The 27,455-nt window shown below is 41.8% G+C and overlaps 1 protein-coding gene across 1 annotated transcript; it reads right to left on the bottom strand.

Moving 5' to 3' along the window:
• LOC124291278 (mesenchyme-specific cell surface glycoprotein-like) lies at positions 1–22,102 on the bottom strand. The gene is made up of 10 exons (XM_046728250.1): positions 21,910–22,102; positions 20,742–20,990; positions 20,472–20,640; positions 10,282–10,414; positions 9,933–10,050; positions 6,650–6,841; positions 6,143–6,208; positions 2,563–2,816; positions 1,659–1,888; positions 1–214 (listed from the first exon to the last, which is right to left on the bottom strand). Exons 4-10 carry the CDS (start codon positions 10,300–10,302, stop codon positions 115–117), a joined length of 981 nt encoding a protein of 326 aa, XP_046584206.1. The 5' UTR covers positions 10,303–10,414; positions 20,472–20,640; positions 20,742–20,990; positions 21,910–22,102; the 3' UTR covers positions 1–114.
• Between the last annotated feature and the right edge of the window lie 5,353 nt (positions 22,103–27,455).

The following is a 27,455-nucleotide window of genomic DNA, read 5'->3' as shown; positions in this document are numbered from 1 at the left end:
TTCAACGTTTAGTAATTTTAATGTGCCCCACGCATGTCCAATGGGTTTTTTAAGCGCACATGATAGATATTGTGATATTGTGCTGTGAAATACTGGTGAGGAGACTGCAGGCTTCTAGGGAAACGTGCCCTCGTAAAGCTCGTGTACTGCGACCACACCCATCTGTGATCCCACTGCCAGCAGGAGCGTCTGGCCAGCTTTGCTCACAACAAACCTGAAACAGTGAGATGTGGTAAAATGTGAGGTGTGGCAAAATGTGAGGTGAAACAGCGAGATGTGACACAATATGAGGTGAAACAGTGAGATGTGACACAATGTGAGGTGAAACAGTGAGATGTGACACAATATGAGGTGAAACAGCGAAATGTGACACAATATGAGGTGAAACAGTGAGATGTGACACAATGTGAGGTGAAACAGTGAGATGTGACACAATATGAGGTGAAACAGTGAGATGTGACACAATATGAGGTGAAACAGTGAGATGTGACACAATGTGAGGTGAAACAGTGAGATGTGCCACAATATGAGGTGAAACAGTGAAATGAGATACAATATGATCTGAAACAGTGAGGTGAGACACAATATGAGGTGAAACAGTGAGATGAGACACAATATGAGGTGAAACAGTGAGATGTGACACAATGTGAGGTGAAACAGTGAAATGAGACACAATATGAGGTGAAACAGTGAGATGTGACACAATGTGAGGTGAAACAGTGAAATGAGATACAATATGATCTGAAACAGTGAGGTGAGACACAATATGAGGTGAAACAGTGAGATGAGACACAATATGAGGTGAAACAGTGAGATGTGACACAATGTGAGGTGAAACAGTGAGATGAGACACAATATGAGGTGAAACAGTGAGATGTGACACAATATGAGGTGAAAGAGTGAGATGAGACACAGTATGAGGTGAAACAGTGAGATGTGACACAATGTGAGGTGAAACAGTGAAATGAGATACAATATGAAGTGAAACAGTGAGATGTGACACAATGTGAGGTGAAACAGTGAAATGTGACACAATATGAGGTGAAACAGTGAAATGTGACACAATATGAGGTGAAACAGTGAGATGTGACACAATATGAGGTGAAACAGTGAGATGAGACACAATATGAGGTGAAACAGTGAGATGTGACACAATGTGAGGTGAAACAGTGAAATGAGATACAATATGAGCTGAAACAGTGAGGTGATACACAATATGAGGTGAAACAGTGAGATGAGACACAATGTGAGGTGAAACAGTGAAATGAGATACAATATGATCTGAAACAGTGAGGTGAGACACAATATGAGGTGAAACAGTGAGATGAGACACAATATGAGGTGAAACAGTGAGATGTGACACAATGTGAGGTGAAACAGTGAAATGAGATACAATATGATCTGAAACAGTGAGGTGAGACACAATATGAGGTGAAAGAGTGAGATGAGACACAATGTGAGGTGGCATTATAGTGAGTTTCGATATGAGGTGGCACGATGACAAATGAAACAGAGAAGTGAAACAGTTAGAAATGAGTTCAAGGACGCGGTATACATTGACAAAAATGGAGAGAACGGAACAGGACTGCACAGTGCATCTTGGAATAATTAGCAACAATATGAAGCTGAGGTGACTTGGTCCGACTTGAGCTACTCACTTCAGGTCGTTGATAAAGGGTGTCCCAGCTTCGGCGGAGTCGTAAAGTTGACCCCAGTTACCGTTATTGTCTCCCAGTCGGTTGTAGCTCTGGAATTCGCCCTGAGGAAAGCCTGGAGCCTCAGATTCGCCAAGTCTGTATATGAATATCGCGCCCATACGTCCGCTCCCTACAGCCACAATCTGATCGCTGCCGAAAAGCGTTGTGGCAATAGCCTTTGGTTCTGGACCCTGGAAATCGTCATGACATTACATCATGTTTCAATATGGCGTCAAAAAGCCAATTAGCTGTTCTTGCAGTTGAGACTGATGTTGTAAAAATGTGGTAACAAAGCTCTGATATATCTAAATCGGTTAATTTATGATTTCTTTATTTACTTTACAGAGCAAATTAGAACGTTCATATTAACTTTATACACACAGCCTCTTCATAACTTGTTTGTTTGTGATATTCAGTCCACAGCAACGTACTATATTGGAGAATGTATGATCTCTTGCAAGTATGGCTCATGTGTCGTATAAAACCTTTTCTCTCCCCTTCCTTTAAAAATCCCCATATATTTACTTTAGGGACCGTTCATAATTTATGGCTAAGGGGGGTGGGGGTGGGTGATGATGATTTTAAAGGGGGGACACCCATTTTGTTGTGGGGAGCTGGGGGTCAGCAATTTTGTACATAAAATATTTTAAAATTATGCATAGAAATTATGTAAAAGGGGTGGTTGATTTTGCACATGACATTCAGGGGTCACTTATTTTGTATATAAATTTTAGGGGGTCATTCACATTGTACATGCTTCTCCTAAAATCATCATCAACCATCCCGCCACCCCCACCCCTAGCAATAAATTATGAACGGTCCCTTATATTGAATGGCATTGATAGATAATGGCAAAGATATTAACCTTATCATCTGAACGGGTATCAAGTGCCTGTGGAGGTGATTGGTTGATAGAGGTGCAATCACCATTAAAGACAGAACCATTGTATAGCTGCGCTTCATACTCAAGGTCGCTCCCGCTGTCCCACTGCTGGGCCCCACTGCTGGCGTCCCAAAGCGACCAACTACGACCGCCATATGCATAGAATGTACTGAAATAGCCATAGATGGGATTCCAACCATCGGTCTCAGTCTGCAGATTGCTCACATACAGGCGACCTGGGAATGGAAAAAGCCAGTGTCACCCACTTCCCTTAACTCTAACCTCCACATCACTGGTTATCGTCATATAAACCTGAAGGGTGCTTCTCACTATATACCAAGCATCTCTTGTTTTCCCGGAATAACCGCATTTCAGGTTTTTGTTCGCTCTCAGGTTTTACTTTTTGTAAGTAAGACCTCTTCCCTGGTTTTACTTTTTGTAAGTAAGACCTCTTCCCAGGTTTTACTTTTTGTAATTATTTTTTCCTAACTCAAAATGAATATCAACATTCAAATAATATATGAGTGTTTGAAATCAATTGAAAAATATCGCCCGAGATCAATTTCAAAGTGCAAATGTTTTCTCTCAAGCAAAATTGGAACCGTATCTTACAGAGCAGACGCTCTACCTCACGGCCACCGAGCCGACATAGAAGTTGGGGTTAAATTATCTTTTTGTAGTTACTGTCATTAAATTGATTTTACTTGCGCTTCAGTTATTGTTATGTAGCTTCATTAAATGATCATCTACATTATAATTATCCATCACTGATGGTTTATATGTTAGGGAAAACACTTCCCCTCGGTTTTGGTAGAGAATGTAAAACTTTTGGAAGAGGGATTTCCCTCCATCGGTTTTACATTCTCTACCAAAACCTCGGGGGCGTGTTTTCTCCTATACATCCATCCCCCTCAACACAGATATCAAACTCACAATTTAATGTTAACCAATCCTCCACAACACTCATCCTTAACACCACTGACCTAATGTCACACTATCTACCAACTTACCATAATACCCTTGACCTAATGTCACCCATCTACCAACACACCATAACACCCTGACCTAATGTCACCCATCTACCAACTCACCATAACACCCTGACCTAATGTCACCCTATCTACCAACTCAACATAACACCCTGACCTAATGTCACCTATCTACCAACTCACCATAACACCCTGACCTAATGTCACCCTATCTACCAACACACCATAACACCTGACCTAATGTCAACACAATTATACCCACCCTGACCTACCAACTACACTATAACACTTAACACCCTGACCTAATGTCACCCTATACCAACACTCTACCAACTCACCCCATCTACCAACTCACCCTGACCTAATGTCACCCTATCTACCAACTCAACATAACACCCTGACCTAATGTCACCCATCTACCAACACCATAACACCCTGATAACACCCCAACTCAATGACCCTAATGTCAATCTACCAACACACCATAACACTACCTAATGCCACCCTATCTACCAACTCAAACACCCTGACCTAATGTCACCCATCTACCAACTCACCATAACACCCTGACCTAATGTCACCCATCTACCAACACACCATAACACCCTGACCTAATGTCACCCAACATCTACCAACAACACACCATAACACCCTGACCTAATGTCACCCATCTACCAACTCACCATAACACCCTGACCTAATGTCACCCATCTACCAACTTCACACCATAACACCCTGACCTAATGTCACCCATCTACCAACTCACACACCCCTGACCTAATGTAACACCCTGACCTAATGTCACCCTATCTACCAACTCAACATAACACCCTGACCTAATGTCACCCATCTACCAACTCAACATAACACCAACTGACCTAATGTCACCCTATCTACCAACACACCATAACACCCTGACCTAATGTCACCCATCTACCAACTCAACATAACACCCTGACCTAATGTCACCCTATCTACCAACTCAACATAACACCCTGACCTAATGTCACCCATCTACCAACTCAACATAACACCCTGACCTAATGTCACCCTATCTACCAACACACCATAACACCCTGACCTAATGTCACCCATCTACCAACTCAACATAACACCCTGACCTAATGTCACCCATCTACCAACTCAACATAACACCCTGACCTAATGTCACCCTATCTACCAACTCACCATAACCACCCTGACCTAATGTCACCCTATCTACCAACTCAACATAACACCCTGACCTAATGTCACCCATCTACCAACTCAACATAACACCCTGACCTAATGTCACCCATCTACCAACTCACCATAACACCCTGACCTAATGTCACCCTATCTACCAACTCAACATAACACCCTGACCTAATGTCACCCTACCATCTACCAACTCAACCATAACACCCTGACCTAATGTCACTATCTATCTACCAACTCACCATAACACCCTGACCTAATGTCACCCCATCTATCTACCAACTCAATGTCATAACAACCCTGACCTAATGTCACCCATCTACCAACTCAACATAACACCCTGACCTAATGTCACCCTATCTACCAACTCAACATAACACCCTGACCTAATGTCACCCTATCTACCAACTCAACATAACACCCTGACCTAATGTCACCCTATCTACCAACTCAACATAACACCCTGACCTAATGTCACCCATCTACCAACTCAACATAACACCCTGACCTAATGTCACCCATCTACCAACTCAACCATAACACCCTGACCTAATGTCACCCATCTACCAACTCAACATAACACCCTGACCTAATGTCACCCATCTACCAACTCAACATAACACCCTGACCTAATGTCACCCATCTACCAACTCAACATAACACCCTGACCTAATGTCACCCTATCTACCAACTCAACATAACACCCTGACCTAATGTCACCCTATCTACCAACTCAACATAACACCCTGACCTAATGTCACCCTATCTACCAACTCAACATAACACCCTGACCTAACACTACCTGACCTAATGTCACCCTATCTACCAACTCAACATAACACCCTGACCTAATGTCACCCTATCTACCAACTCAACATAACACCCTGACCTAATGTCACCCATCTACCAACTCACCATAACACCCTGACCTAATGTCACCCTATCTACCAACTCAACATAACACCCTGACCTAATGTCACCCTATCTACCAACTCAACATAACACCCTGACCTAATGTCACCCTATCTACCAACTCAACATAACACCCTGACCTAATGTCACCCTATCTACCAACTCAACATAACATCCCTGACCTAATGTCATCCCTGAACGTAACACCCATCTACCAACTCAACATAACACCCCTGACCTAATGTCACCCTATCTACCAACTCACCTCCACCTCAACCAACACCACATTGTGATTTAATACGTAACACGATACAAACAACTTGCTAACAACTTCAAACAAAGGTGATTGCAAATTGTCTTCATTGATTAATTCCAAGATGATTTAATTGTTTGAGACAATTTGTAATGGGCATTGTAAACGCCGCTGACATGCCTTGTTATGTTATGAGCACATCGTCACTCACCCAGTGCAGCATTTGAGCCTAAGTCAGCAACAAGGCCAGAATCCAAGCTCGGGTCAAAGAGAGTAGCTGTAAACAGGAACATTCGTACTGAACATCCTTCAAGTAACACGTTTGAGAAAACTCTCCAACTCCACTCCACGCAAAAACCTTGAAGATGTACACTTAAAATAAACAAATATATTTGTCTTACTTTCTCTCTGTGTCTTCCCTCCTTTTCTCTCTGTCTCGCTCTCTTCGTCTCTCCTCCCCCTCTCTCTTCTCTCTCGCGCTCTTTCTTTCTTCTTACCCTCTCTCTCCTTCCCTCCATCCCTCTCTCTTATTCTCTCTCGCTCTTTTTGTATCTCTTCCCTCCCTCCATCTCTCTGTCGTTCTCTCCGCCTCTCGATCGTTCTCTCTCCCTCACTTGTCTCTGTTCCCCCTCTCACTCATTCTCTCCCTCTCTTCTCCCTCTCTCTCTCTCTTCTCCCCCTCTCCCTCTCCCTCCCTCCCTCTCTCTCTCTCTCTTACGATCAACGGTACTGGCTCTGATGGCTTCTGTAAAGTCAACCCCTTCCACGGCTGTGGTATAGCGCTTGACGGCACCAGTGTTCGCCGTCGCAAGAAACACGTTGCCACCGAAGTTAAGTGAGGTGATTGCGCCTGGTTGATAGAAGCTACGAATGTTGCGCCTCACCATATTTATTCTGTCTGGACTGATACCTACAACCAACAACATATATCTTACTTTTAGCCCACTTTTGTATCACGTAATGTAATGTGTCCTGGTGTTAGACCACGTGTATCTATTTTCATTTTTTATCAGATCACGTATGCGTATATCGTGTTAAGTGTCACGTGGTACAGTCCCGGCGTAAACTGTCAAATAACGTCATGTTTAGTGCTTGCTGGCAGTCCGCGAGTTTATATATATTCATGTGACGTCAAGTTAAGTGTTTAGTGGTACCTATTTTACAGTGGCATGTGCCAAGTGTGCATTGCCAGGTGACGTCACACCATGTTTAGTATTATGTATTACTCATTAATATTATCGTGCTAGATTTCATATGTGTATATTCATGTGACATGTTTTTCCAAAAATAGTTTATTCTAAATGAATATCATTTTCATCAATTTTCAGTTCATCAATAAAAGGTGTTTAGAATGAGAAAAAGAATATTTATTTAAAAGGTGACACAGATGTATGTACAATAGTGGTGGTATGACACAGATGTATGTACAATAGTGGTGGTATGACACAGATGTATGTGCAGTAGTGGCGGTATGACACAGATGTACATACAGTAGTGGTGGTATGACACAGATGTATGTACAGTAGTGGTGGTATGACATAGATGTGTGTACAGTAGTAGTGGTATGATAGATGCACGTACAGTAGGGGTGGTATGACACAGATGTATGCACAATAGTGGTGGTATGACACAGATGTATGCACAATAGTGGTGGTATGACATAGATGTATGTACAGTAGTGGTGGTATGACACAGATGTATGTACAGTAGTGGTGGTATGACACAGATGTATGCACAATAGTGGTGGTATGACACAGATGTATGTACAGTAGTGGTGGTATAACAGTGGTGTACAGTATGGTGGTATAACACAGATGTACGTACAGTAGTGGTGGTATAACACAGATGTATGTACAGTAGTCGTGGTATAATAGATGTATGTACAGTAGTGGTGGTATAACACAGATGTATGTACAGTAGTACGTACAGTAGTGGTGGTATGACATAGATGTACGTACAGTAGTGGTGGTATGACATAGATGTACGTACAGAAGTGGTGGTATGACACAGATGTACGTACAGTAGTGGTGGTATGACATAGATGTACGTACAGTAGTGGTGGTATGACACATATGTACGTACAGTAGTGGTGGTATAACACAGATGTACGTACAGTAGTGGTGGTATAACACAGATGTATGTACAGTAGTGGTGGTATGACACAGATGTACGTACGAGTAGTGGTGGTATGACACAGATGTACATACAGTAGTGGTGGTATGACACAGATGTACGTACAGTAGTGGTGGTATGACACAGATGTATGTACAGTAGTGGTGGTATGACACAGATGTATGTAGAGTGGTCGTGGTATGATAGATGCACGTACAGTAGTGGTGGTATGACACAGATGTATGCACAATAGTGGTGATATGACACAGATGTATGTGCAGTAGTGGCGGTATGACACAGATGTATGTACAATAGTGGTGGTATGACACAGATGTATGTGCAGTAGTGGTGGTATGACACAGATGTACATACAGTAGTGGTGGTATGACACAGATGTACGTAAAGTAGTGGTGGTATGACACAGATGTATGTACAGTAGTGGTGGTATGACACAGATGTATGTAGAGTAGTCGTGGTATTACACAGATGTATGTACAGTAGTGGTGGTATGACACAGATGTACGTACAGTAGTGGTGGTATGACATAGATGTATGTACAGTAGTCGTGGTATTACACAGATGTGCGTACAGTAGTGGTGGTATAACACAGATGTATGTACAGTAGTGGTGGTATAACACAGATGTACGTACAGTAGTGGTGGTATGACACAGATGTACGTACAGTAGTGGTGGTGTGACACAGATGTACAGTAGTGCACAATGTAGTGGTGGTATGACATAGATGTATAGTACAGTAGTGGTGGTATGGTGGTGGTATGACAGATGTACGTACAGTAGTGGTGGTATGACACATGTACGTACAGTAGTGGTGGTATAACTACACAGATGGTATGTACACAGATGTACGTACAGTAGTGGTGGTATGACACAGATGTACGTACAGTAGTGGTGGTATGACATATGTACGTACAGTAGTGGTGGTATGTACAGTGAGATGTACGTACAGTAGTGGTGGTATGACACAGATGTATGTACAGTAGTGGTGGTATATGATAGATGTACGTACAGTAGTGGTGGTATGACACAGATGTACGTACAGTAGTGGTGGTATGATGACAGATGTACGTACAGTAGTGGTGGTATGACATAGATGTACGTACAGTAGTCGTGGTATGACACAGATGTACGTACAGTAGTGGTGGTATAACACAGATGTACGTACAGTAGTGGTGGTATGACATAGATGTACGTACAGTAGTGGTGGTATGACACAGATGTACGTACAGTAGTGGTGGTATGACACATATGATGTACGAACAGTAGTGGTGGTATGACATAGATGTATGTACAGTAGTCGTGGTATAACACAGATGTACGTACAGTAGTCGTGGTATAACACAGATGTATGTACAGTAGTCGTGGTATAACACAGATGTACGTAGATGTACGTACAGTAGTGGTGGTATGACACAGATGTACGTACAGTAGTCTTGGTATGATACAGATGTATGTACAGTAGTCGTGGTATGACACAGATGTATGTACAGTAGTGGTGGTATGACACAGATGTACGTACAGTAGTGGTGGTATGACATAGATGTATGTACAGTAGTCGTGGTATTACACAGATGTACGTACAGTAGTGGTGGTATAACACAGATGTACGTACAGTAGTGGTGGTATGACACAGATGTACGTACAGTAGTGGTGGTATGACAGATGTACGTACAGTAGTGGTGGTATGTCATAGATGTATGTACAGTAGTGGTGGTATGACACAGATGTATGTACAGTAGTGGTGGTATTACACAGATGGACGTACAGTAGTGGTGGTATAACACAGATGTATGTACAGTAGTTGTGGTATGACTTAGATGTACGCACAGAAGTTCGGTACGTACAGAACTTCGGTATGACACAGAACTTACTTTGATCCTGATCACTGGTGTCGATGTCAAAGTTGTTCCAGTCCTTCGTCCCCAGGCTGTAGATGTCCACCCCACCTACCAGGTTGTTCAGGTTAAAGATTGCCAGCGCATTATTCTCCTGAAGATACACGATTATTGTACGTTAAAAACCTTGAAACGGCCGTGTTTTATTTCCTCGGTTGAAATATGGGCGGAAATATTCTGAATTATATGACATGTCAAGGTAACTTCAAATAACATATCATGGTAGGAATATCTATACAATATCATTATGTGTGGTTTGAACATGTTAGCATACAGAAAGTGTGCTTTAGATATATAACATGTTCGAATGTCAGCGTATACCAACCATGAGTGTGACGTACACCATGTTGTTGTCGTCAATGGTGATGTCACTAGGCTCAAGGTCGTTGACAACAGAGTGCTGTGCATTGTTGGCGTCACGGAAGACGTAGCGAGCAGTTTGTAGCCCACGTGCGGACCTACCAATGTAGTGTTGGAAAACAATAGTACCATGTACCATGTAATGACGTGAACAATATATTGTGGGGACATTCTGTCAGACAGACACAAGCACTTTGATAGAGACACACCGATACAGTGAAGGCAAACAAATAGACCCACCGACAGAAAGCTGACAGAGACGTACAGACTCCAGCATCCTCCCTTCTATATATAATGTCTCAATACATTGTTTCCCATGCTGGATTACTGTATCTATTCCAGAAGCTTCCAAATAAACACCCACTATAAATATATTAACTAGTACACCATGTACACAATGTACACCAGTACACCATATATATATTAACTAGCACACTATCTACACCAGTACACCATGTACACATGAACACTAGTACACCAAGTACACTAGTACACAATAATGTACAAGTACACTAGTACGCCAGTACACCATGTATACTACGCCATTACACTATGAACACTAAGTACACTAGTACGCACACTACACTAGTACACCAAGTACACTAGTACGCCATGTACACTAGTACGCCAAGTGTACACACTAGTACGCCAAATACACTAGTACGCCATGTACACTAATACGCCAGTACACAAGTAGTACACCACAGCGCCATACACTAAGTACACCAAGTACACTAGTACACCAAGTTGCACTAGTACGCTAATTACACTAGTACACCAGTACGCTAGTACACCAAGTACACTAGTACACCATGTACACTAGTACGCCAAGTACACTAGTACACACTAATGTACACCATGTACACTAGTACGCCATGCACTAGTACGCTAGTACACCAAGTACAAGTACTAGTATGCCATGTACACACTAGTACACCATGTACACTACTACGCTGTACACCAGTACACCAGTACACCAAGTACACCAAGTACACTAGTACGCCACTGCAGTACATAATGTACACTATGTACACTATGTACACCAAGTACGCCACACAATATGTACACTAGTACACCAGTACACCATGTACACCAAGTACACCATGTACACTAGTACACTATGTACACTATTACACCATGTACACCAATTACACCATGTACACTAGTACATTAGTACACCATGTACACCAAGTACACCAAGTACACTATGTACATTAGTACACTATGTACACTATTACACCATGTACACCAATTACACAATGTACAATAGTACATTAGTACACCATGTATACCAAATACACTATGTACACTATGTAAACCAAGTACACCATGTATCTAGTACACCATGTACACCAAGTGCACCTTGTGAGGTGAGGTGAGGTAAAATTGGGTTTTGCGTCGTGCTTGAGAATATACACATGCGCGTGTATGTGTATGTGCGGCAGCTTGTACTAGCCCAGACTTAAGCTGGTTTTATAGTGTTAACCCACTGAGATACCATGCCGCAGTGAAGCAGGAATGCCCCACTCAGACACATTATACTGACTCCGAGCCGACCAGTCCTTGTTGTACCCATTAATGCCGAGCGCCAGGCAGGGACCAACAAGTACCATATTTAAACGTCTTTTGGTATGACGCGGTCGGGGATCGAACCCGCGACCTTCCGCTCTCCGGGCGGACGCTCTAACCACTACACCAAGGAGGCGGTCAAGTACATCTTATACACTAGGTTGCTGCTTAAGTCACGATATCAATTTAGCTGGAAAACATGGAATCCAAATGTACCCAGATCTTGTAGAAGTCCTAATGCTCCTTTTTGATGACGACGTTATTTTAGTTTCGGATACTGTGGTCGGTTTACAAAATCAATTAAATATCTTAGAAAGTTATACTAAAGAATGGAAGTTAGCAGTAAATTTAAGCAAAACAGAAATTGTGATATTTAGGAGGGGCGGTCCCGTGGCCACAAACGAACGCTGGTTTTATGATGGTCAGTTGATTAATATATCCGATCAATATTCTTACTTAGGGTTTTTGTTTTCAAACAGAATGAACTTGAATAAATGTGCACATAACTTAACTTTACGTTGAAAAAAGGCTTTAATTCAAGTTTTTCGGTTTTATACAAAGTTGGAACTATGTCACCCAATGTGTTTTTTAAGATATTTAATTCTCAGATTCAACCCATTTTATTATATGGATCTGACATATGGGGTTTTCAGCGTTTGGATTGTATTGAGAGAGTGCATCTTTTAGCCTGTAAAAAGTACCTCAATGTAAGCTCAATGTATATCAATTCTCAAATAGGATGTTTAAAATATTGGTTTAAGGTTCTAAATATGCACGAACAACGTCTGCCAAAATTAGCTTACAATATGCTTTTAAATCTGGATAATTTGGGAAAACACACTTGGGTAACTGATATCAGAAATTGATTATTTTCTCACGGTTTCGGTTTCGTATGGTTGAGCCAAACAATTGGCGATGTGAACTGGTTTATTAATGAATTTCGTGTTAGATCAATAGATATGTTCAATCAAGAATGGAAATCCACCCTAGATTCAAGCTCACGATATGAATATTACAGGACCTTTAAAACGTTACTCCAGCCAGAAAAATACTTATCAATAATTACAACATATAGTTTAAGAACAATGTCGTAAAGTATCGTTAAGGTTTATTATCTTTAATGATTAATGAGGGTAGAAAAACCTCTGTCCAGAAGAAAGTCGATATTGTCCTTTATGTAATGTTGGAATAGAAAATGAAATTCATTTTACCCTGATATGTCCTTGTTATCACGAATTAAGACAGAAATATATACCGCACCATCTTCTTGCAAAGCAGCCCCATTATGCATATATATCTTTGTTACAAACCAATAATGAAAATATTCTTGGTCAATTGTCCTTATATATAAAATATGCATTAGCTAAAAGAGATCTTCTTATAAAGCGAATTGTATACCCTTAAATATATATGTAAATATCCAGAATATTCCTTTATCACTGTAACTCTCATGTATATGGGCCGGAGGCCTTTCATACAATAAACATCTTTTGACTTTGACTATGTACAGTAGTACACTATGTACACTGGTACACCATGTACTCCTTGTACACTAGTACACTATATACACTAGTACACCATGTACACCACGTACATTAGTAAACCATGTACCCTAGTACACCATGTACACCACGTACACCATGAACTCTAGTACACCATGTACACAATGTAAACCATGTAAACCATGTACACCATGTACCCTAGTGCACCATGTACGCTAGTACACCATGTACCCTAGTACACCATGTACACCATGTACCCTAGTACACCATGTACACCATGTACCCTAGTACACCATGTACACCATGTTCACCATGTACACCATGTACACCATGTACACCATGTTCCCTTGTACACCTTGTACACCATGTACACCATGTACACCATGTACACCATGTACCCTAGTACACCATGTTCACAATGTTCACTATGAACACCATGTACACCATGTACACCATGTACACCATGTACACCATGTTCACCATGTACACCATGTACACCATGTACACCATGTACACCATGTACACCATGTTCACCATGTACACCATGTATGTACACCATGTACACCATGTTCACCATGTTCACCATGTACACCATGTACACCATGTTCACACCATGTACACCATGTTCACACCATGTACACCATGTACACCATGTATGCACACCATGTACACCATGTACACCATGTACACCATGTACACCATGTACACCATGTACACCATGTTCACCATGTACACCATGTTCACCATGTACACCATGTACCATGTACCATGTACCATGTTCACCACATGTACACCATGTACACCATGTACACCATGTTCACCATGTACACCATGTGTTCACCATGTTCACCATGTACACCATGTACACCATGTACACCATGTGCACAATGTACACCATGTTCACCATGTACACCATGTACACCATGTACACCATGTACACCATGTTCACCATGTACACCATGTTCACCATGTACACCATGTACACCATGTACACCATGTTCACCATGTACACCATGTACACCATGTTCACCATGTACACCATGTACACCATGTTCACCATGTACACCATGTTCACCATGTTCACCATGTTCACCATGTACCCACCATGTACACCATGTACACCATGCACACCATGTTCACACCATGTTCACCATGTACCATGTTCACCATGTTCACCATGTACACCATGTACACCATGTACACCATGTACACCATGTACACCATGTTCCTTGTACACCATGTACACCATGTTCCCCATGTACACCATGTACACCATGTACCCTAGTACACCATGTACACCATGTACCCTTGTACACCATGTACACCATGTACCCTATGTACACACGATGTACACCATGTACCCTAGTACACAACGTACACCATGTACACCATGTACCCTAGTACACCATGTACACCATGTTCACCATGTTCACCATGTATACCTTGTACACCTTGTACACCATGTACACCATGTACCCTTGTACACCATGTACCTTTGTACACTATGTACCCTAGTACACCATGTTCACCATGTTCACCATGTTCACCATGTACACCTTTTACACCATGTACACCATGTAAACCATGTACACCAAGTTCTACCATGTTCACCATGTACACCATGTACCCTAGTACACCATGTACACCATGTACCCTTGTACACCATGTACACCATGTACCTTTGTACACTATGTACACCATGTACCCTAGTACACCATGTACACCATGTTCACCATGTACACCATGTACCCTAGTACACCATGTACACCATGTTGTACACCATGTACACATGTACCATGTACACCATGTACACCATGTACAATTCATGTACACCATGTACACCATGTACACCATGTACACCATGTACACCATGTACACCATGTACACCATGTACACCATGTACACCATGTTCACCATGTACACCATGTACACCATGTACACCATGTACACCATGTACACCATGTACACCATGTACACCATGTACACCATGTTCACCATGTACACCATGTACCCTAGTACACCATGTACACCATGTTCACCATGTTCACCATGTATACCTTGTACACCTTGTACACCATGTACACCATGTACCCTTGTACACCATGTACCTTTGTACACTATGTACCCTAGTACACCATGTTCACCATGTTCACCATGTTCACCATGTACACCTTTTACACCATGTACACCATGTAAACCATGTACACCAAGTTCTACCATGTTCACCATGTACCCCATGTACCCTACTACACCATGTACCCATGTACACCATGTACACCATGTACATCATGTAAACCATGTACCCTAGTACACCATGTATACCATGTACACCATGTACCCAAGTACAACATGTACCCTAGTACACCATGTTCACCATTTACCCTAGTACACCATGTTCACCATGTTCACCATGTACAGCAAATACACTAGTACACTCGTATACTAGTACATTATGTACATAATGTATACAAGTACAGCAAATACAATAGTACACTCGTATACTAGTACATCATGGACACCATGTTCGCCAATTTAGCAGCCATACGATGCTTTCTTAGGAACATGGGGCTTCGAAGGGGAAAGATTGGCGTTTGATGCAGCTGCCAACTATTGATGGGTGCTGTTAAGGTTGCTTTCAGTGAATGAATTTAGATTTATCTGCACACAATAATTTAGCCTTGGGATTTATGTGATAGCGGCTTCACATTCTGGTCCAAATTAATTGACTTTTTAAAAAGATATTGGCCAGTGGATGTTGAGTTATCTCTGGTACAGAAAACCCCCTAAGAAACGGTACAATAATAAATAATAATAAAAACTAGTATTTTGAAATTTTATACAATACGTCTTTGCACCTTTTAGGCTGAGCGTCCAATAACACAGAGTCAAAGGACACTGCATCAGATCATGAATACACCATATATAGAGCGGGTTTACAGTCAAGGAAGAGGAAAGGATGGATTCGGTAATCAGGTTAGGAGAGTGCATCTACATTGTAAATGGAATTGATGTTTATGAACATGACTATATAGAAACTATGTATCGGTATTTCAGTGAACAGAACTGCTATGTATACTAGCCACAAAAGGCAACTGTGCACATTGGAAATCAATATATATTTATAAAGAAAGATATATATATATATTGGAACTTCACTGGAACAAATACAGATCTAAACACAGTAATTTCAGAATTGAACTGAACACATATGTGTGTGCTTCGTTTGGTGGCGTCTGTGATTTCGGATTTGGCAAAACGCTTGTGCACCTCTATAAGTTGCAGGGAACCCATGAATGTCAAAAACTGCTGTCGTTTTGGGAAGCTTGATTGTGTATTGTTTCATCGTCCACACAATGATACGGCTAATGAACCGCACACCATACCACACCTCACTACTGCACAGTGTCACGAGTTTATTGGGTCGATGGGGAATATCTTAAAACCAGATGACTGCGCGTTATCACTGCCACTGATGCAGCATTTGAGAGACGTTATCAGAACAAATATGAAGTTGCCGATTGCCCATGTGCAGAACGTCCACGCGTCACAACGCCAAGACAGGGCGGGTGGACGTGGGTTACCCATCTCCGGCACAGGTTCCACATTGCAATGACAACAGCTCAGACCAAACCAAGTCAGGAAACGCTTACGTCATTACGGGCTACGGACGTCAAAGATAGTGACGAAATTATGTGCGTCAACCTCGGTTGTGGTGGAGAACTGTTGTCTTTACAGACGAGTCCAGAATTGACACGTCTTGAAGAGTGTCAAACCTGGGTCATGGGGAGAAATTGCTTTGGGTGGTTCTGCGATGATTTCGGGGTGGGATAAGTGCGCGACAGAGAACCGCTTTAGTTGTTACCACATGATAACGGTTGCTATGGCTTTTTTCAACAACACGATCTTCAAGGTCTGCCTTGGCCTGCAAATTCACCGAATCTTCCGCATTTGTGGGATAAAATGGACCGACATCTACACCGTGTACCAAATCGACCAGATAACGTTCATGATTTGGAAGTTCATTATTTGACATCCTTCATTTGATAGACTCAACGCGTTAGTGATGCACTGCTGTTCTCGCTTCTCGCGGTGAGCATGCCCGTTACTGAGTTTGTGACATTGATGTCTGACCCTTGCCCTGCTTTTGGGCTCATTTGGACTCATTAGACATACTGTACTTATGATAATCAAAGGCCACCTATGAAGATATACATTGACATTTTGCATTGTTGTAATGTTTCAAATTTACAAGCATTATGAAAATGCACAGTTTCCTTTTGTGGCTAGTATACACGGAGAACTGGTGTTAGATTAAGATTTGTCTTTTGTCCGTAGGTAAACTGTGACATGAGCTGAGATGTTACTAAAACATACAGTCACAACTATGAAATCATTGGTTCTTAGCCATCTGAAAGTAATACGTGTGATTGGATATAGAATGGGGTAATAGCATAGGCTGCAGTTAAGTCTCGATCATTAAAAAGTAACACAGATGTAGCAACACATGAGAGGTACAGTGAGAAGAAACACAAATGTAGCAACACAAGAGAGGTACAGTGAGAAGAAACACAAATGTAGCAACACAAGAGAGGTACAGTGAGAAGAAACACAAATGTAGCAACACAAGAGAGGTACAGTGAGAAGAATCACAAATGTAGCAACACATGAGAAGAGGCAACACAGTGAGAAAGAAACACAAATGTAGCAACACAAGAGGGTACACAGTGAGAAGAAACACAAATGTAGCAACACAAGAGAGGTACAGTGAGAAGAAACACAAATGTAGCAACACAAGAGAGGTACAGTGAGAAGAAACACAAATGTAGCAACACAAGAGAGGTACAGTGAGAAGAAACACAAATGTAGCAACACATGAGAGGTACAGTGAGAAGAAACACAAATGTAGCAACACAAGAGAGGTACAGTGAGAAGAAACACAAATGTAGCAACACAAAGAGAGGTGCAGTGAGAAAGAAACACAAATGTAGCAACACAAAAGAGGTACAGTGAGAAGAATCACAAATGTAGCAACACAAGAGAGGTACAGTGAGAAGAAACACAAATGTAGCAACACAAGAGAGGTACAGTGAGAAGAATCACAAATGTAGCAACACAAGAGAGGTACAGTGAGAAGAAACACAAATGTAGCAACACAAGAGAGGTACAGTGAGAAGAAACACAAATGTAGCAACACACAAAGAGGGTACAGTGAGAAGAAACACAAATGTAGCAACACAAAGGAGGTACAGTGAGAAGAAACACAAATGTAGCAACACAAGGAGGGTACAGTGAGAAGAAACACAAATGTAGCAACACACAAGAGAGGTTACAGTGAGATGAAACACAAATGTAGCAACACAAAGAGGAGAGTGCAGTGAGGAAGAATCACAAATGTAGCAACACAAGAGAGGTACAGTGAGAAGAAACACAAATGTAGCAACACAAAAAGGAGGTACAGTGAGGAAGAAACACAAATGTAGCAACAAGAGAGTACAGTGAGAAGAAACACAAATGTAGCAACACAAGAGAGGTACAGTGAGAAGAAACACAAATGTAGCAACACAAGAGAGGTACAGTGAGAAGAAACACAAATGTAGCAACACAAGAGAGGTGCAGTGAGGAAGAAACACAAATGTAGCAACACAAGAGAGGTACAGTGAGGAAGAAACACAAATGTAGCAACACAAGAGAGGTACAGTGAGAAGAAACACAAATGTAGCAACACAAGAGAGGTACAGTGAGGAAGAAACACAAATGTAGCAACACAAAGGAGGTACAGTGAGGAAGAAACACAAATGTAGCAACACAAGAGAGGTACAGTGAGGAAGAAACACAAATGTAGCAACACAAGAGAGGTACAGTGAGGAAGAAACACAAATGTAGCAACACAAAGAGGTGCAGTGAGAAGAAACACAAATGTAGCAACACAAAGGAGGTGCAGTGAGAAGAAACACAAATGTAGCAACACAAAGAGAGGTACAGTGAGGAAGAAACACAAATGTAGCAACACAAGAGAGGGTACAGTGAGAAGAAACACAAATGTAGCAACACAAGAGAGGTGCAGTGAGAAGAAACACAAATGTAGCAACACAAGAGGAGGTGGTACAAGAAAAGAAGCACAAAGGTAGCAACACAAGAGAGGTACAGTGAGAAGAAACACAAATGTAGCAACACACAAGTGAGGAAAAGAAACACAAATGTAGCAACACAAGAGGTACAGTGAGAAGAAACACAAATGTAGCAACACAAGAGGTACAGTGAGAAGAAACACAAATGTAGCAACACAAGAGAGGTACAGTGAGAAGAAACACAAATGTAGCAACACAAAGAGGTACAGTGAGAAGAAACACAAATGTAGCAACACAGAGAGGAAACACAACAGTGAGGAAGAAAGACACAAAATGTAGCAACACACAAGAGAGGTACAGTGAGGAGAAACACAAATGTAGCAACACAAGAGAGGTACAGTGAGAAGAAACACAAATGTAGCAACACAAGAGAGGTACAGTGAGAGAAGAATCACAAATGTAGCAACACAAGAGAGGTACAGTGAGGAAGAAACACAAATGTAGCAACACAAGAGAGGTACAGTGAGATGAAACACAAATGTAGCAACACAAAGAGAGGTACAGTGAGAAGAAACACAAATGTAGCAACACAAAGAGGTACAGTGAGAAGAAACACAAATGTAGCAACACAAGAGAGGTACAGTGAGGATGAAACACAAATGTAGCAACACAAAAGAGGTACAGTGAGGAAGAAACACAAATGTAGCAACACAAGAGAGGTACAGTGAGAAGAAACACAAATGTAGCAACACAAGAGAGGTACAGTGAGAAGAAACACAAATGTAGCAACACAAGAGAGGTACAGTGAGATGAAACACAAATGTAGCAACACAAAAGAGGTACAGTGAGAAGAAACACAAATGTAGCAACACAAGAGAGGTACAGTGAGAAGAAACACAAATGTAGCAACACAAGAGAGGTACAGTGAGAAGTGACACAAATATAGCAACAAAAGAGGTACAGTTGAGGTGAAAAATGGGAGGCATCTGTGGTGGTAAACCGAATTTCTTACTTACTGGAAATTGATTGTATATTTTGTCCATGCATCAACATTCCTCTCAAATACATCAACATGGGCGAGGGGATCCTCAAAGTTGTTGTCTCTGCTTCCGGGAAGTCCCTCACACGCGACTACAAACCTTGTACACGTGCTGTCAAACTCAACGGCCACAGGGTCAGACTCGGCTGCAATGGTAATTGATTGAAAACGTTGTATTCAATGTTAATGTCGCATGAAATTAGTTTCGGCTTTATAAGTTTATGGTTGTAGGATGGTAACTACTTACTGGACACTCTTCCAAGCAGAGGGAGCGTCTGATCAAACCTTTGAAACGTCCTAAAAACCTCAACGTGCCCTTCGTTTAACCTGGTCCGAGAGGCGAAAGCAATGGCAACCTGCTGAACCTGGCCACTCCGACACAGAGAGATTGCCTTTGGGATGCCGTCCGTGATTTCACTGAAGGTTCTAGAGAAGGTAATGCTGGGGTTGCTAGGGTCCTGCAGATCCACAATGTGTAGGGTCTCACTTCGGCCGCCTGCAGCATGCCAAAACATACATGTAACCTATTTGCTAGATGTGTGACAATCACTACACTGAGGAATCACCCTACGCAACCCTTAGTACTAGTTGTGTTGTGCAAGGCTGTAGTGTAGAATCCATCGTATACAATCCCACCCTTAGTGCTTGTCGTATGTTGTACGTGGCTGTATTGTAGAATCCATCGTATACAATCCCACCCTTAGTGCTAGTCGTGTTGTACGTGGCTGTATTGTAGAATCCATCGTATACAATCCCACCCTTAGTGCTAGTTGTGTTGTACGTGGCTGTATTGTAGAATCCATCGTATACAATCCCACCCTTAGTGCTAGTTGTGTTGTACGTGGCTGTATTATAGAATCCATCGTATACAATCCCACCCTTAGTGCTAGTGTATTGTAAAGAAAACATCGTTGTACGTGGCTGTATTATAGAATCCATCGTATACAATCCCACCCTTAGTGCTAGTTGTGTTGTACGTGGCTGTATTATAGAATCCGTCGTATACAATCCCATCCTCAGTGCTAGTTGTGTTGTACGTGGCTGTATTGTAGAATCCATCGTATACAATCCCACCCTTAGTGCTAGTTGTGTTGTACGTGGCTGTATTGTAGAATCCATCGTATACAATCCCACCCTCAGTGCTAGTTGTGTTGTACGTGGCTGTATTGTAGAATCCATCGTATACAATCCCACCCTTAGTGCTAGTTGTGTTGTACGTGGCTGTATCGTAGAATCCGTCGTATACAATCCCACCCTCAGTGCTAGTTGTGTTACATTACCACATTAGATATCTTCCTCATCATAGTTTCACTCTTGGGACTGAATGTGTAATACTGAACTGCATACAGCACGATAACAACAATATCAATACTGACATGACTGTGTAGTTTAACGGTATTATCCGGTGAGTATACCTATTACATAGACGTATTCCTCGTCGGAGTCATATGCTATTCTGTCTGCAGTGCCCAGGAAAGGTCTCGTGTTTCCAGAACCATCTGGGACCTTGATGTAAGCTAAAGGTCTAGTGACGGGAACGGCGGCCACAAGGTGGCAAGTGTCCTCCCAAAACGTCTACATGCCAAAACTTCTACAGCTTAAAACAACAAAGTTAATGGTCATCTGCACCACTAATCTCCTGGCAATTACCTGCTGGGCATTGATTGGAACTGTCCAATTAATTAAGTGTAGGAGTTATGGCACTTCTCCAGTTTGACATTTTATATTTTATTCCACTTCTAAGTACTTTACAACAAAACATAACATAAAATTGCGTATAATAAAGACAATGTATTTCAAATACTTTACCCATATAGCACTGGTATAAATGAATAGTACACACACTTTTTGTTGCTCTGTAATCTGTAATGACAACAATAATACTATTTACACAGTATTCATTTCTGCTGCGCGAACAGATCATAACAGCCAGTGGAACGCAGTGGGAGCTGGTAAATTACGTAGTCAAAGGACAACAGAGCACTTTTCTGTAGTTTTTTACAGTTTTTATTCCCAAGAGTTTATAATCCCCAATATGTACAAATATATTTACAGAAATAATGATGTGTCCAATTATGACACAATATGTGTCTCTAAATATTGACACTATAAGAGAGTGTCCAGATATGACACTATAAGAGTGTGTCCAAATATGACACTGTTCAATGGCATGTTCAAAAATATGAACTCAACAAAGGCGTGTCCAAATACGACACTACTCAAAGGAGACACCAAATGTGTGATCTCTAATGCGTTCAATGAATTCTTCAATAACTATCAAATTTCAAGTTTCTCAAATAATGTCTACAAATTAGACACACAATATTCAAAAGTAACTTCAAATTCATTCATTTATATCAGAAAGACACCAAAGGAGACAGTATCCAAAGTGTGACTGCTCTCATACAAGTCAAGAACCGAAGTGTAGTAACCACGTGCTAATCTGCACGGGATGCAGCAGAAAAAATGTCATTTCAAATGCGCGTTCGCTCGAACGTTTTAGAATGTCCATGAACGGGAGGTGTTCGGGCGAGTCCTTCTGTCCATTCCCCCCCCTCCATGATAAAACTATCATTTAATTCGAGCGAAAAATCAAAATCTAAAACATGAAACAGTTCAATATTTCATCACTGAAAAGGAAAAAAAAATGCTTTTCAATCACTTTACAAAACACCATACTCACAAGTTTTGACTTCATAGAAATTCTGAATAGTTCCAAAAGAATGTCCAAAGAATCAAGCACATACTCCACATGAAATTAAAGGCACATTTTCGAAACATGAATATACACACACAATTCCAAATCTGAAACTATAGCACATTTCAAGCATAAATACATACACATTGCACATTCACAGATATAACACCAATCCTGGAATCCTTTGGAATATGAATCATCACATCTCAGAAAGATATTACACAAAACTCACTTCACTTTATGTCTGTTTCTCCTCATCCTTCATTGTCCATAATTCTTCCTCTTCACCTGTCTTGTCCTTCCTCTTCATCTGTCTTGTCCTTCCTCTTCGTCTGTCTTCCCCCGCTTGTGGTCCTGTTCTTCCTGTCCATCTACCCGCTCTACATTCCCTGTCGCTACCTCTAATGGACATACTTTTGACACTGGCCTTGTCAAAATGTTCTTTTCAGTTTTTATGTCCACGACTCGCACATGCCCATCTGAACCAGGATATGTTTTGACAATTATCCCCAGGTTCCAAGTACAGCGTGGAGCATCAGGTGAAATGAGAAGCACTACATCGTTAACTCGAAGATCTCTGCTTGGAGTGAACCACTTCCTTCTACATTGGAGAGAAGGTAGCCATTCCTTCATCCATCTTCTCCAAACATGTCGAACTAGTTCTTGAACCCTTCTCCATCTTTCTGGGACTGAAAGAGGTAGTGTCTACCGAATCTGGTGCAAAGATTCCTCCACACTGACCATGGAGAAAGTGGTTTGGTGTTAATGGAACATCACCAGGATGTGCACTTTGATATGTGAGAGGACTTGAGTTGATAAGTCCTTCTGTAGCAACAAAAGCAGTTATCAACTCTTCATCAGTGATGTCACCAGAACCAAGGATAGCAAAAATAGCCCTCTTCGCTGACTTGATCATTGATTCAAACACCCCCCCCCAAAAAAATTTAAAAAATTGAAGCCTGGGGAGGGTTAAAAAGCCAACGAACACCTCGATTTGCTAAAGAGTATTTCACTTTGTCTGAATCTAGCTTGGAAACTATACTAGGCACATAAAGAAACTGTGCATACAAAAATTTAAAATCTAAATTTATCAAACCTGTGTAGACACATAAGGATTTAAACTCAGAGATTAGTGACATGTATCCAACATGCATGCACGTGCCACGTTCCGTGACAGCAGTGGGTTCGTCCTTGAGACGTGCAATACGTTGTTGCACGTGCATTCCGGGAAAGAGAAACAGAGCAAATGAATGCCACACAATACTGTCACTTTGAAAGCTCAACCCCTGCGGCTATTGAAACGCATAGCATGCCAAGGCTAACGTCTGCACAACGTCATGAGGCCATTGGGATGGTCCGTGGGGAATGTCTCAATTTCCACTGCCACCAGAACACCATTTCTGCACTGGTGAGACGCTACCAGAACACAAATGACGTCATCGATCGGCCACGTTCTGGACGTCCACGTGTAACAACGCCAAGACAGGACAGATGGATAAGGGTGACCCATCTTCGCCACAGGTTTCAGACTGCAGTGATGACTGCCCGAACCATCCAGGACTTATCCATCCCAACACAGTTCAACAAAGGCGTGTCCAAATACGACACTACTCAAAGGAGACACCAAATGTGTGATCTCTAATGCGTTCAATGAATTCTTCAATAACTATCAAATTTCAAGTTTCTCAAATAATGTCTACAAATTAGACACACAATATTCAAAAGTAACTTCAAATTCATTCATTTATATCAGAAAGACACCAAAGGAGACAGTATCCAAAGTGTGACTGCTCTCATACAAGTCAAGAACCGAAGTGTAGTAACCACGTGCTAATCTGCACGGGATGCAGCAGAAAAATGTCATTTCAAATGCGCGTTCGCTCGAACGTTTTAGAATGTCCATGAACGGGAGGTGTTCGGGCGAGTCCTTCTGTCCATTCCCCCCTCCCCTGATAAAACTATCATTTTGAATTCGAGCGAAAAATCAAAATCTAAAACATGAAACAGTTCAATATTTCATCACTGAAAAGGAAAAAAAAATGCTTTTCAATCACTTTACAAAACACCATACTCACAAGTTTTGACTTCATAGAAATTCTGAATAGTTCCAAAAGAATGTCCAAAGAATCAAGCACATACTCCACATGAAATTAAAGGCACATTTTCGAAACATGAATATACACACACAATTCCAAATCTGAAACTATAGCACATTTCAAGCATAAATACATACACATTATTGCACATTCACAGATATAACACCAATCCTGGAATCCTTTGGAATATGAATCATCACATCTCAGAAAGATATTACACAAAACTCACTTCACTTTATGTCTGTTTCTCCTCATCCTTCATTGTCCATAATTCTTCCTCTTCACCTGTCTTGTCCTTCCTCTTCATCTGTCTTGTCCTTCCTCTTCGTCTGTCTTCCCCCGCTTGTGGTCCTGTTCTTCCTGTCCATCTACCCGCTCTACATTCCCTGTCGCTACCTCTAATGGACATACTTTTGACACTGGCCTTGTCAAAATGTTCTTTTCAGTTTTTATGTCCACGACTCGCACATGCCCATCTGAACCAGGATATGTTTTGACAATTATCCCCAGGTTCCAAAGTACAGCGTGGAGCATCAGGTGAAATGAGAAGCACTACATCGTTAACTCGAAGATCTCTGCTTGGAGTGAACCACTTCCTTCTACATTGGAGAGAAGGTAGCCATTCCTTCATCCATCTTCTCCAAACATGTCGAACTAGTTCTTGAACCCTTCTCCATCTTTCTGGGACTGAAAGAGTGAGTGTCTACCGAATCTGGTGCAAAGATTCCTCCACACTGACCATGGAGAAAGTGGTTTGGTGTTAATGGAACATCACCAGGATGTGCACTTTGATATGTGAGAGGACTTGAGTTGATAAGTCCTTCTGTAGCAACAAAAGCAGTTATCAACTCTTCATCAGTGATGTCACCAGAACCAAGGATAGCAAAAATAGCCCTCTTCGCTGACTTGATCATTGATTCAAACACCCCCCCCCAAAAAAATTTAAAAAATTGAAGCCTGGGGAGGGTTAAAAAGCCAACGAACACCTCGATTTGCTAAAGAGTATTTCACTTTGTCTGAATCTAGCTTGGAAACTATACTAGGCACATAAAGAAACTGTGCATACAAAAATTTAAAATCTAAATTTATCAAACCTGTGTAGACACATAAGGATTTAAACTCAGAGATTAGTGACATGTATCCAACATGCATGCACGTGCCACGTTCCGTGACAGCAGTGGGTTCGTCCTTGAGACGTGCAATACGTTGTTGCACGTGCATTCCGGGAAAGAGAAACAGAGCAAATGAATGCCACACAATACTGTCACTTTGGAAAGCTCAACCCCTGCGGCTATTGAAACGCATAGCATGCCAAGGCTAACGTCTGCACAACGTCATGAGGCCATTGGGATGGTCCGTGGGGGAATGTCTCAATTTCCACTGCCACCAGAACACCATTTCTGCACTGGTGAGACGCTACCAGAACACAAATGACGTCATCGATCGGCCACGTTCTGGACGTCCACGTGTAACAACGCCAAGACAGGACAGATGGATAAGGGTGACCCATCTTCGCCACAGGTTTCAGACTGCAGTGATGACTGCCCGAACCATCCCAGGACTTATCCATCCCAACACAGTTCAACAACGTTTACGTCATCACGGGATCAGACCACGACGTCCCGCCATACGGCCTATCCTGACACAACGTCATCGACAAGCTCGCCGAATGTGGTGCCGAAATCATGTCCGCAGACCCTTGTTTTGGTGGAGAAATGTTGTTTTTACAGATGAGTCCAGGTTTAACATTTCCCATAGTGATGGACGTCAACATGCCTATAGACGCGTGGGAGAACCTTATGCACAGGCCTGTGTCTTGGAGAGGAATCGCTTTGGTGGTGGTTCCGTGATGATTTGGGGTGGAATAACAGCACGCCAAAGAACTCCTTTGGTGATTGTTCAGGGCAACTTAACTGGTGTGGGCTACAGGGATCAGATTCTTTGACCTGTGGCAATTCCTTTTCTGCAACGTCATGGCCCTGGGTTAACATTCCAACAGGACAATGCCCGTCCTCATACGGCAAGGGTTGCTATGGATTTCTTGCAACACCACAACGTTGACTTACTGCTTTGGCCTGCAAATTCACCGGATCTCTCCCCGATAGAGCATGTTTGGGACGAGATGGATCGACGTCTACGCCGTCTTCCTCATCCGCCAGATAACGTC

Source organism: Haliotis rubra, unplaced genomic scaffold (genome assembly GCF_003918875.1).
Source record: "Haliotis rubra isolate DU_JTF1 unplaced genomic scaffold, ASM391887v1 Scf489, whole genome shotgun sequence".
Taxonomy (NCBI): Eukaryota; Metazoa; Mollusca; class Gastropoda; order Lepetellida; family Haliotidae; genus Haliotis; species Haliotis rubra.
The sequence above is the reverse complement of the archived record's forward strand: the minus strand, read 5'-3'. Positions and strand labels throughout refer to the sequence as shown.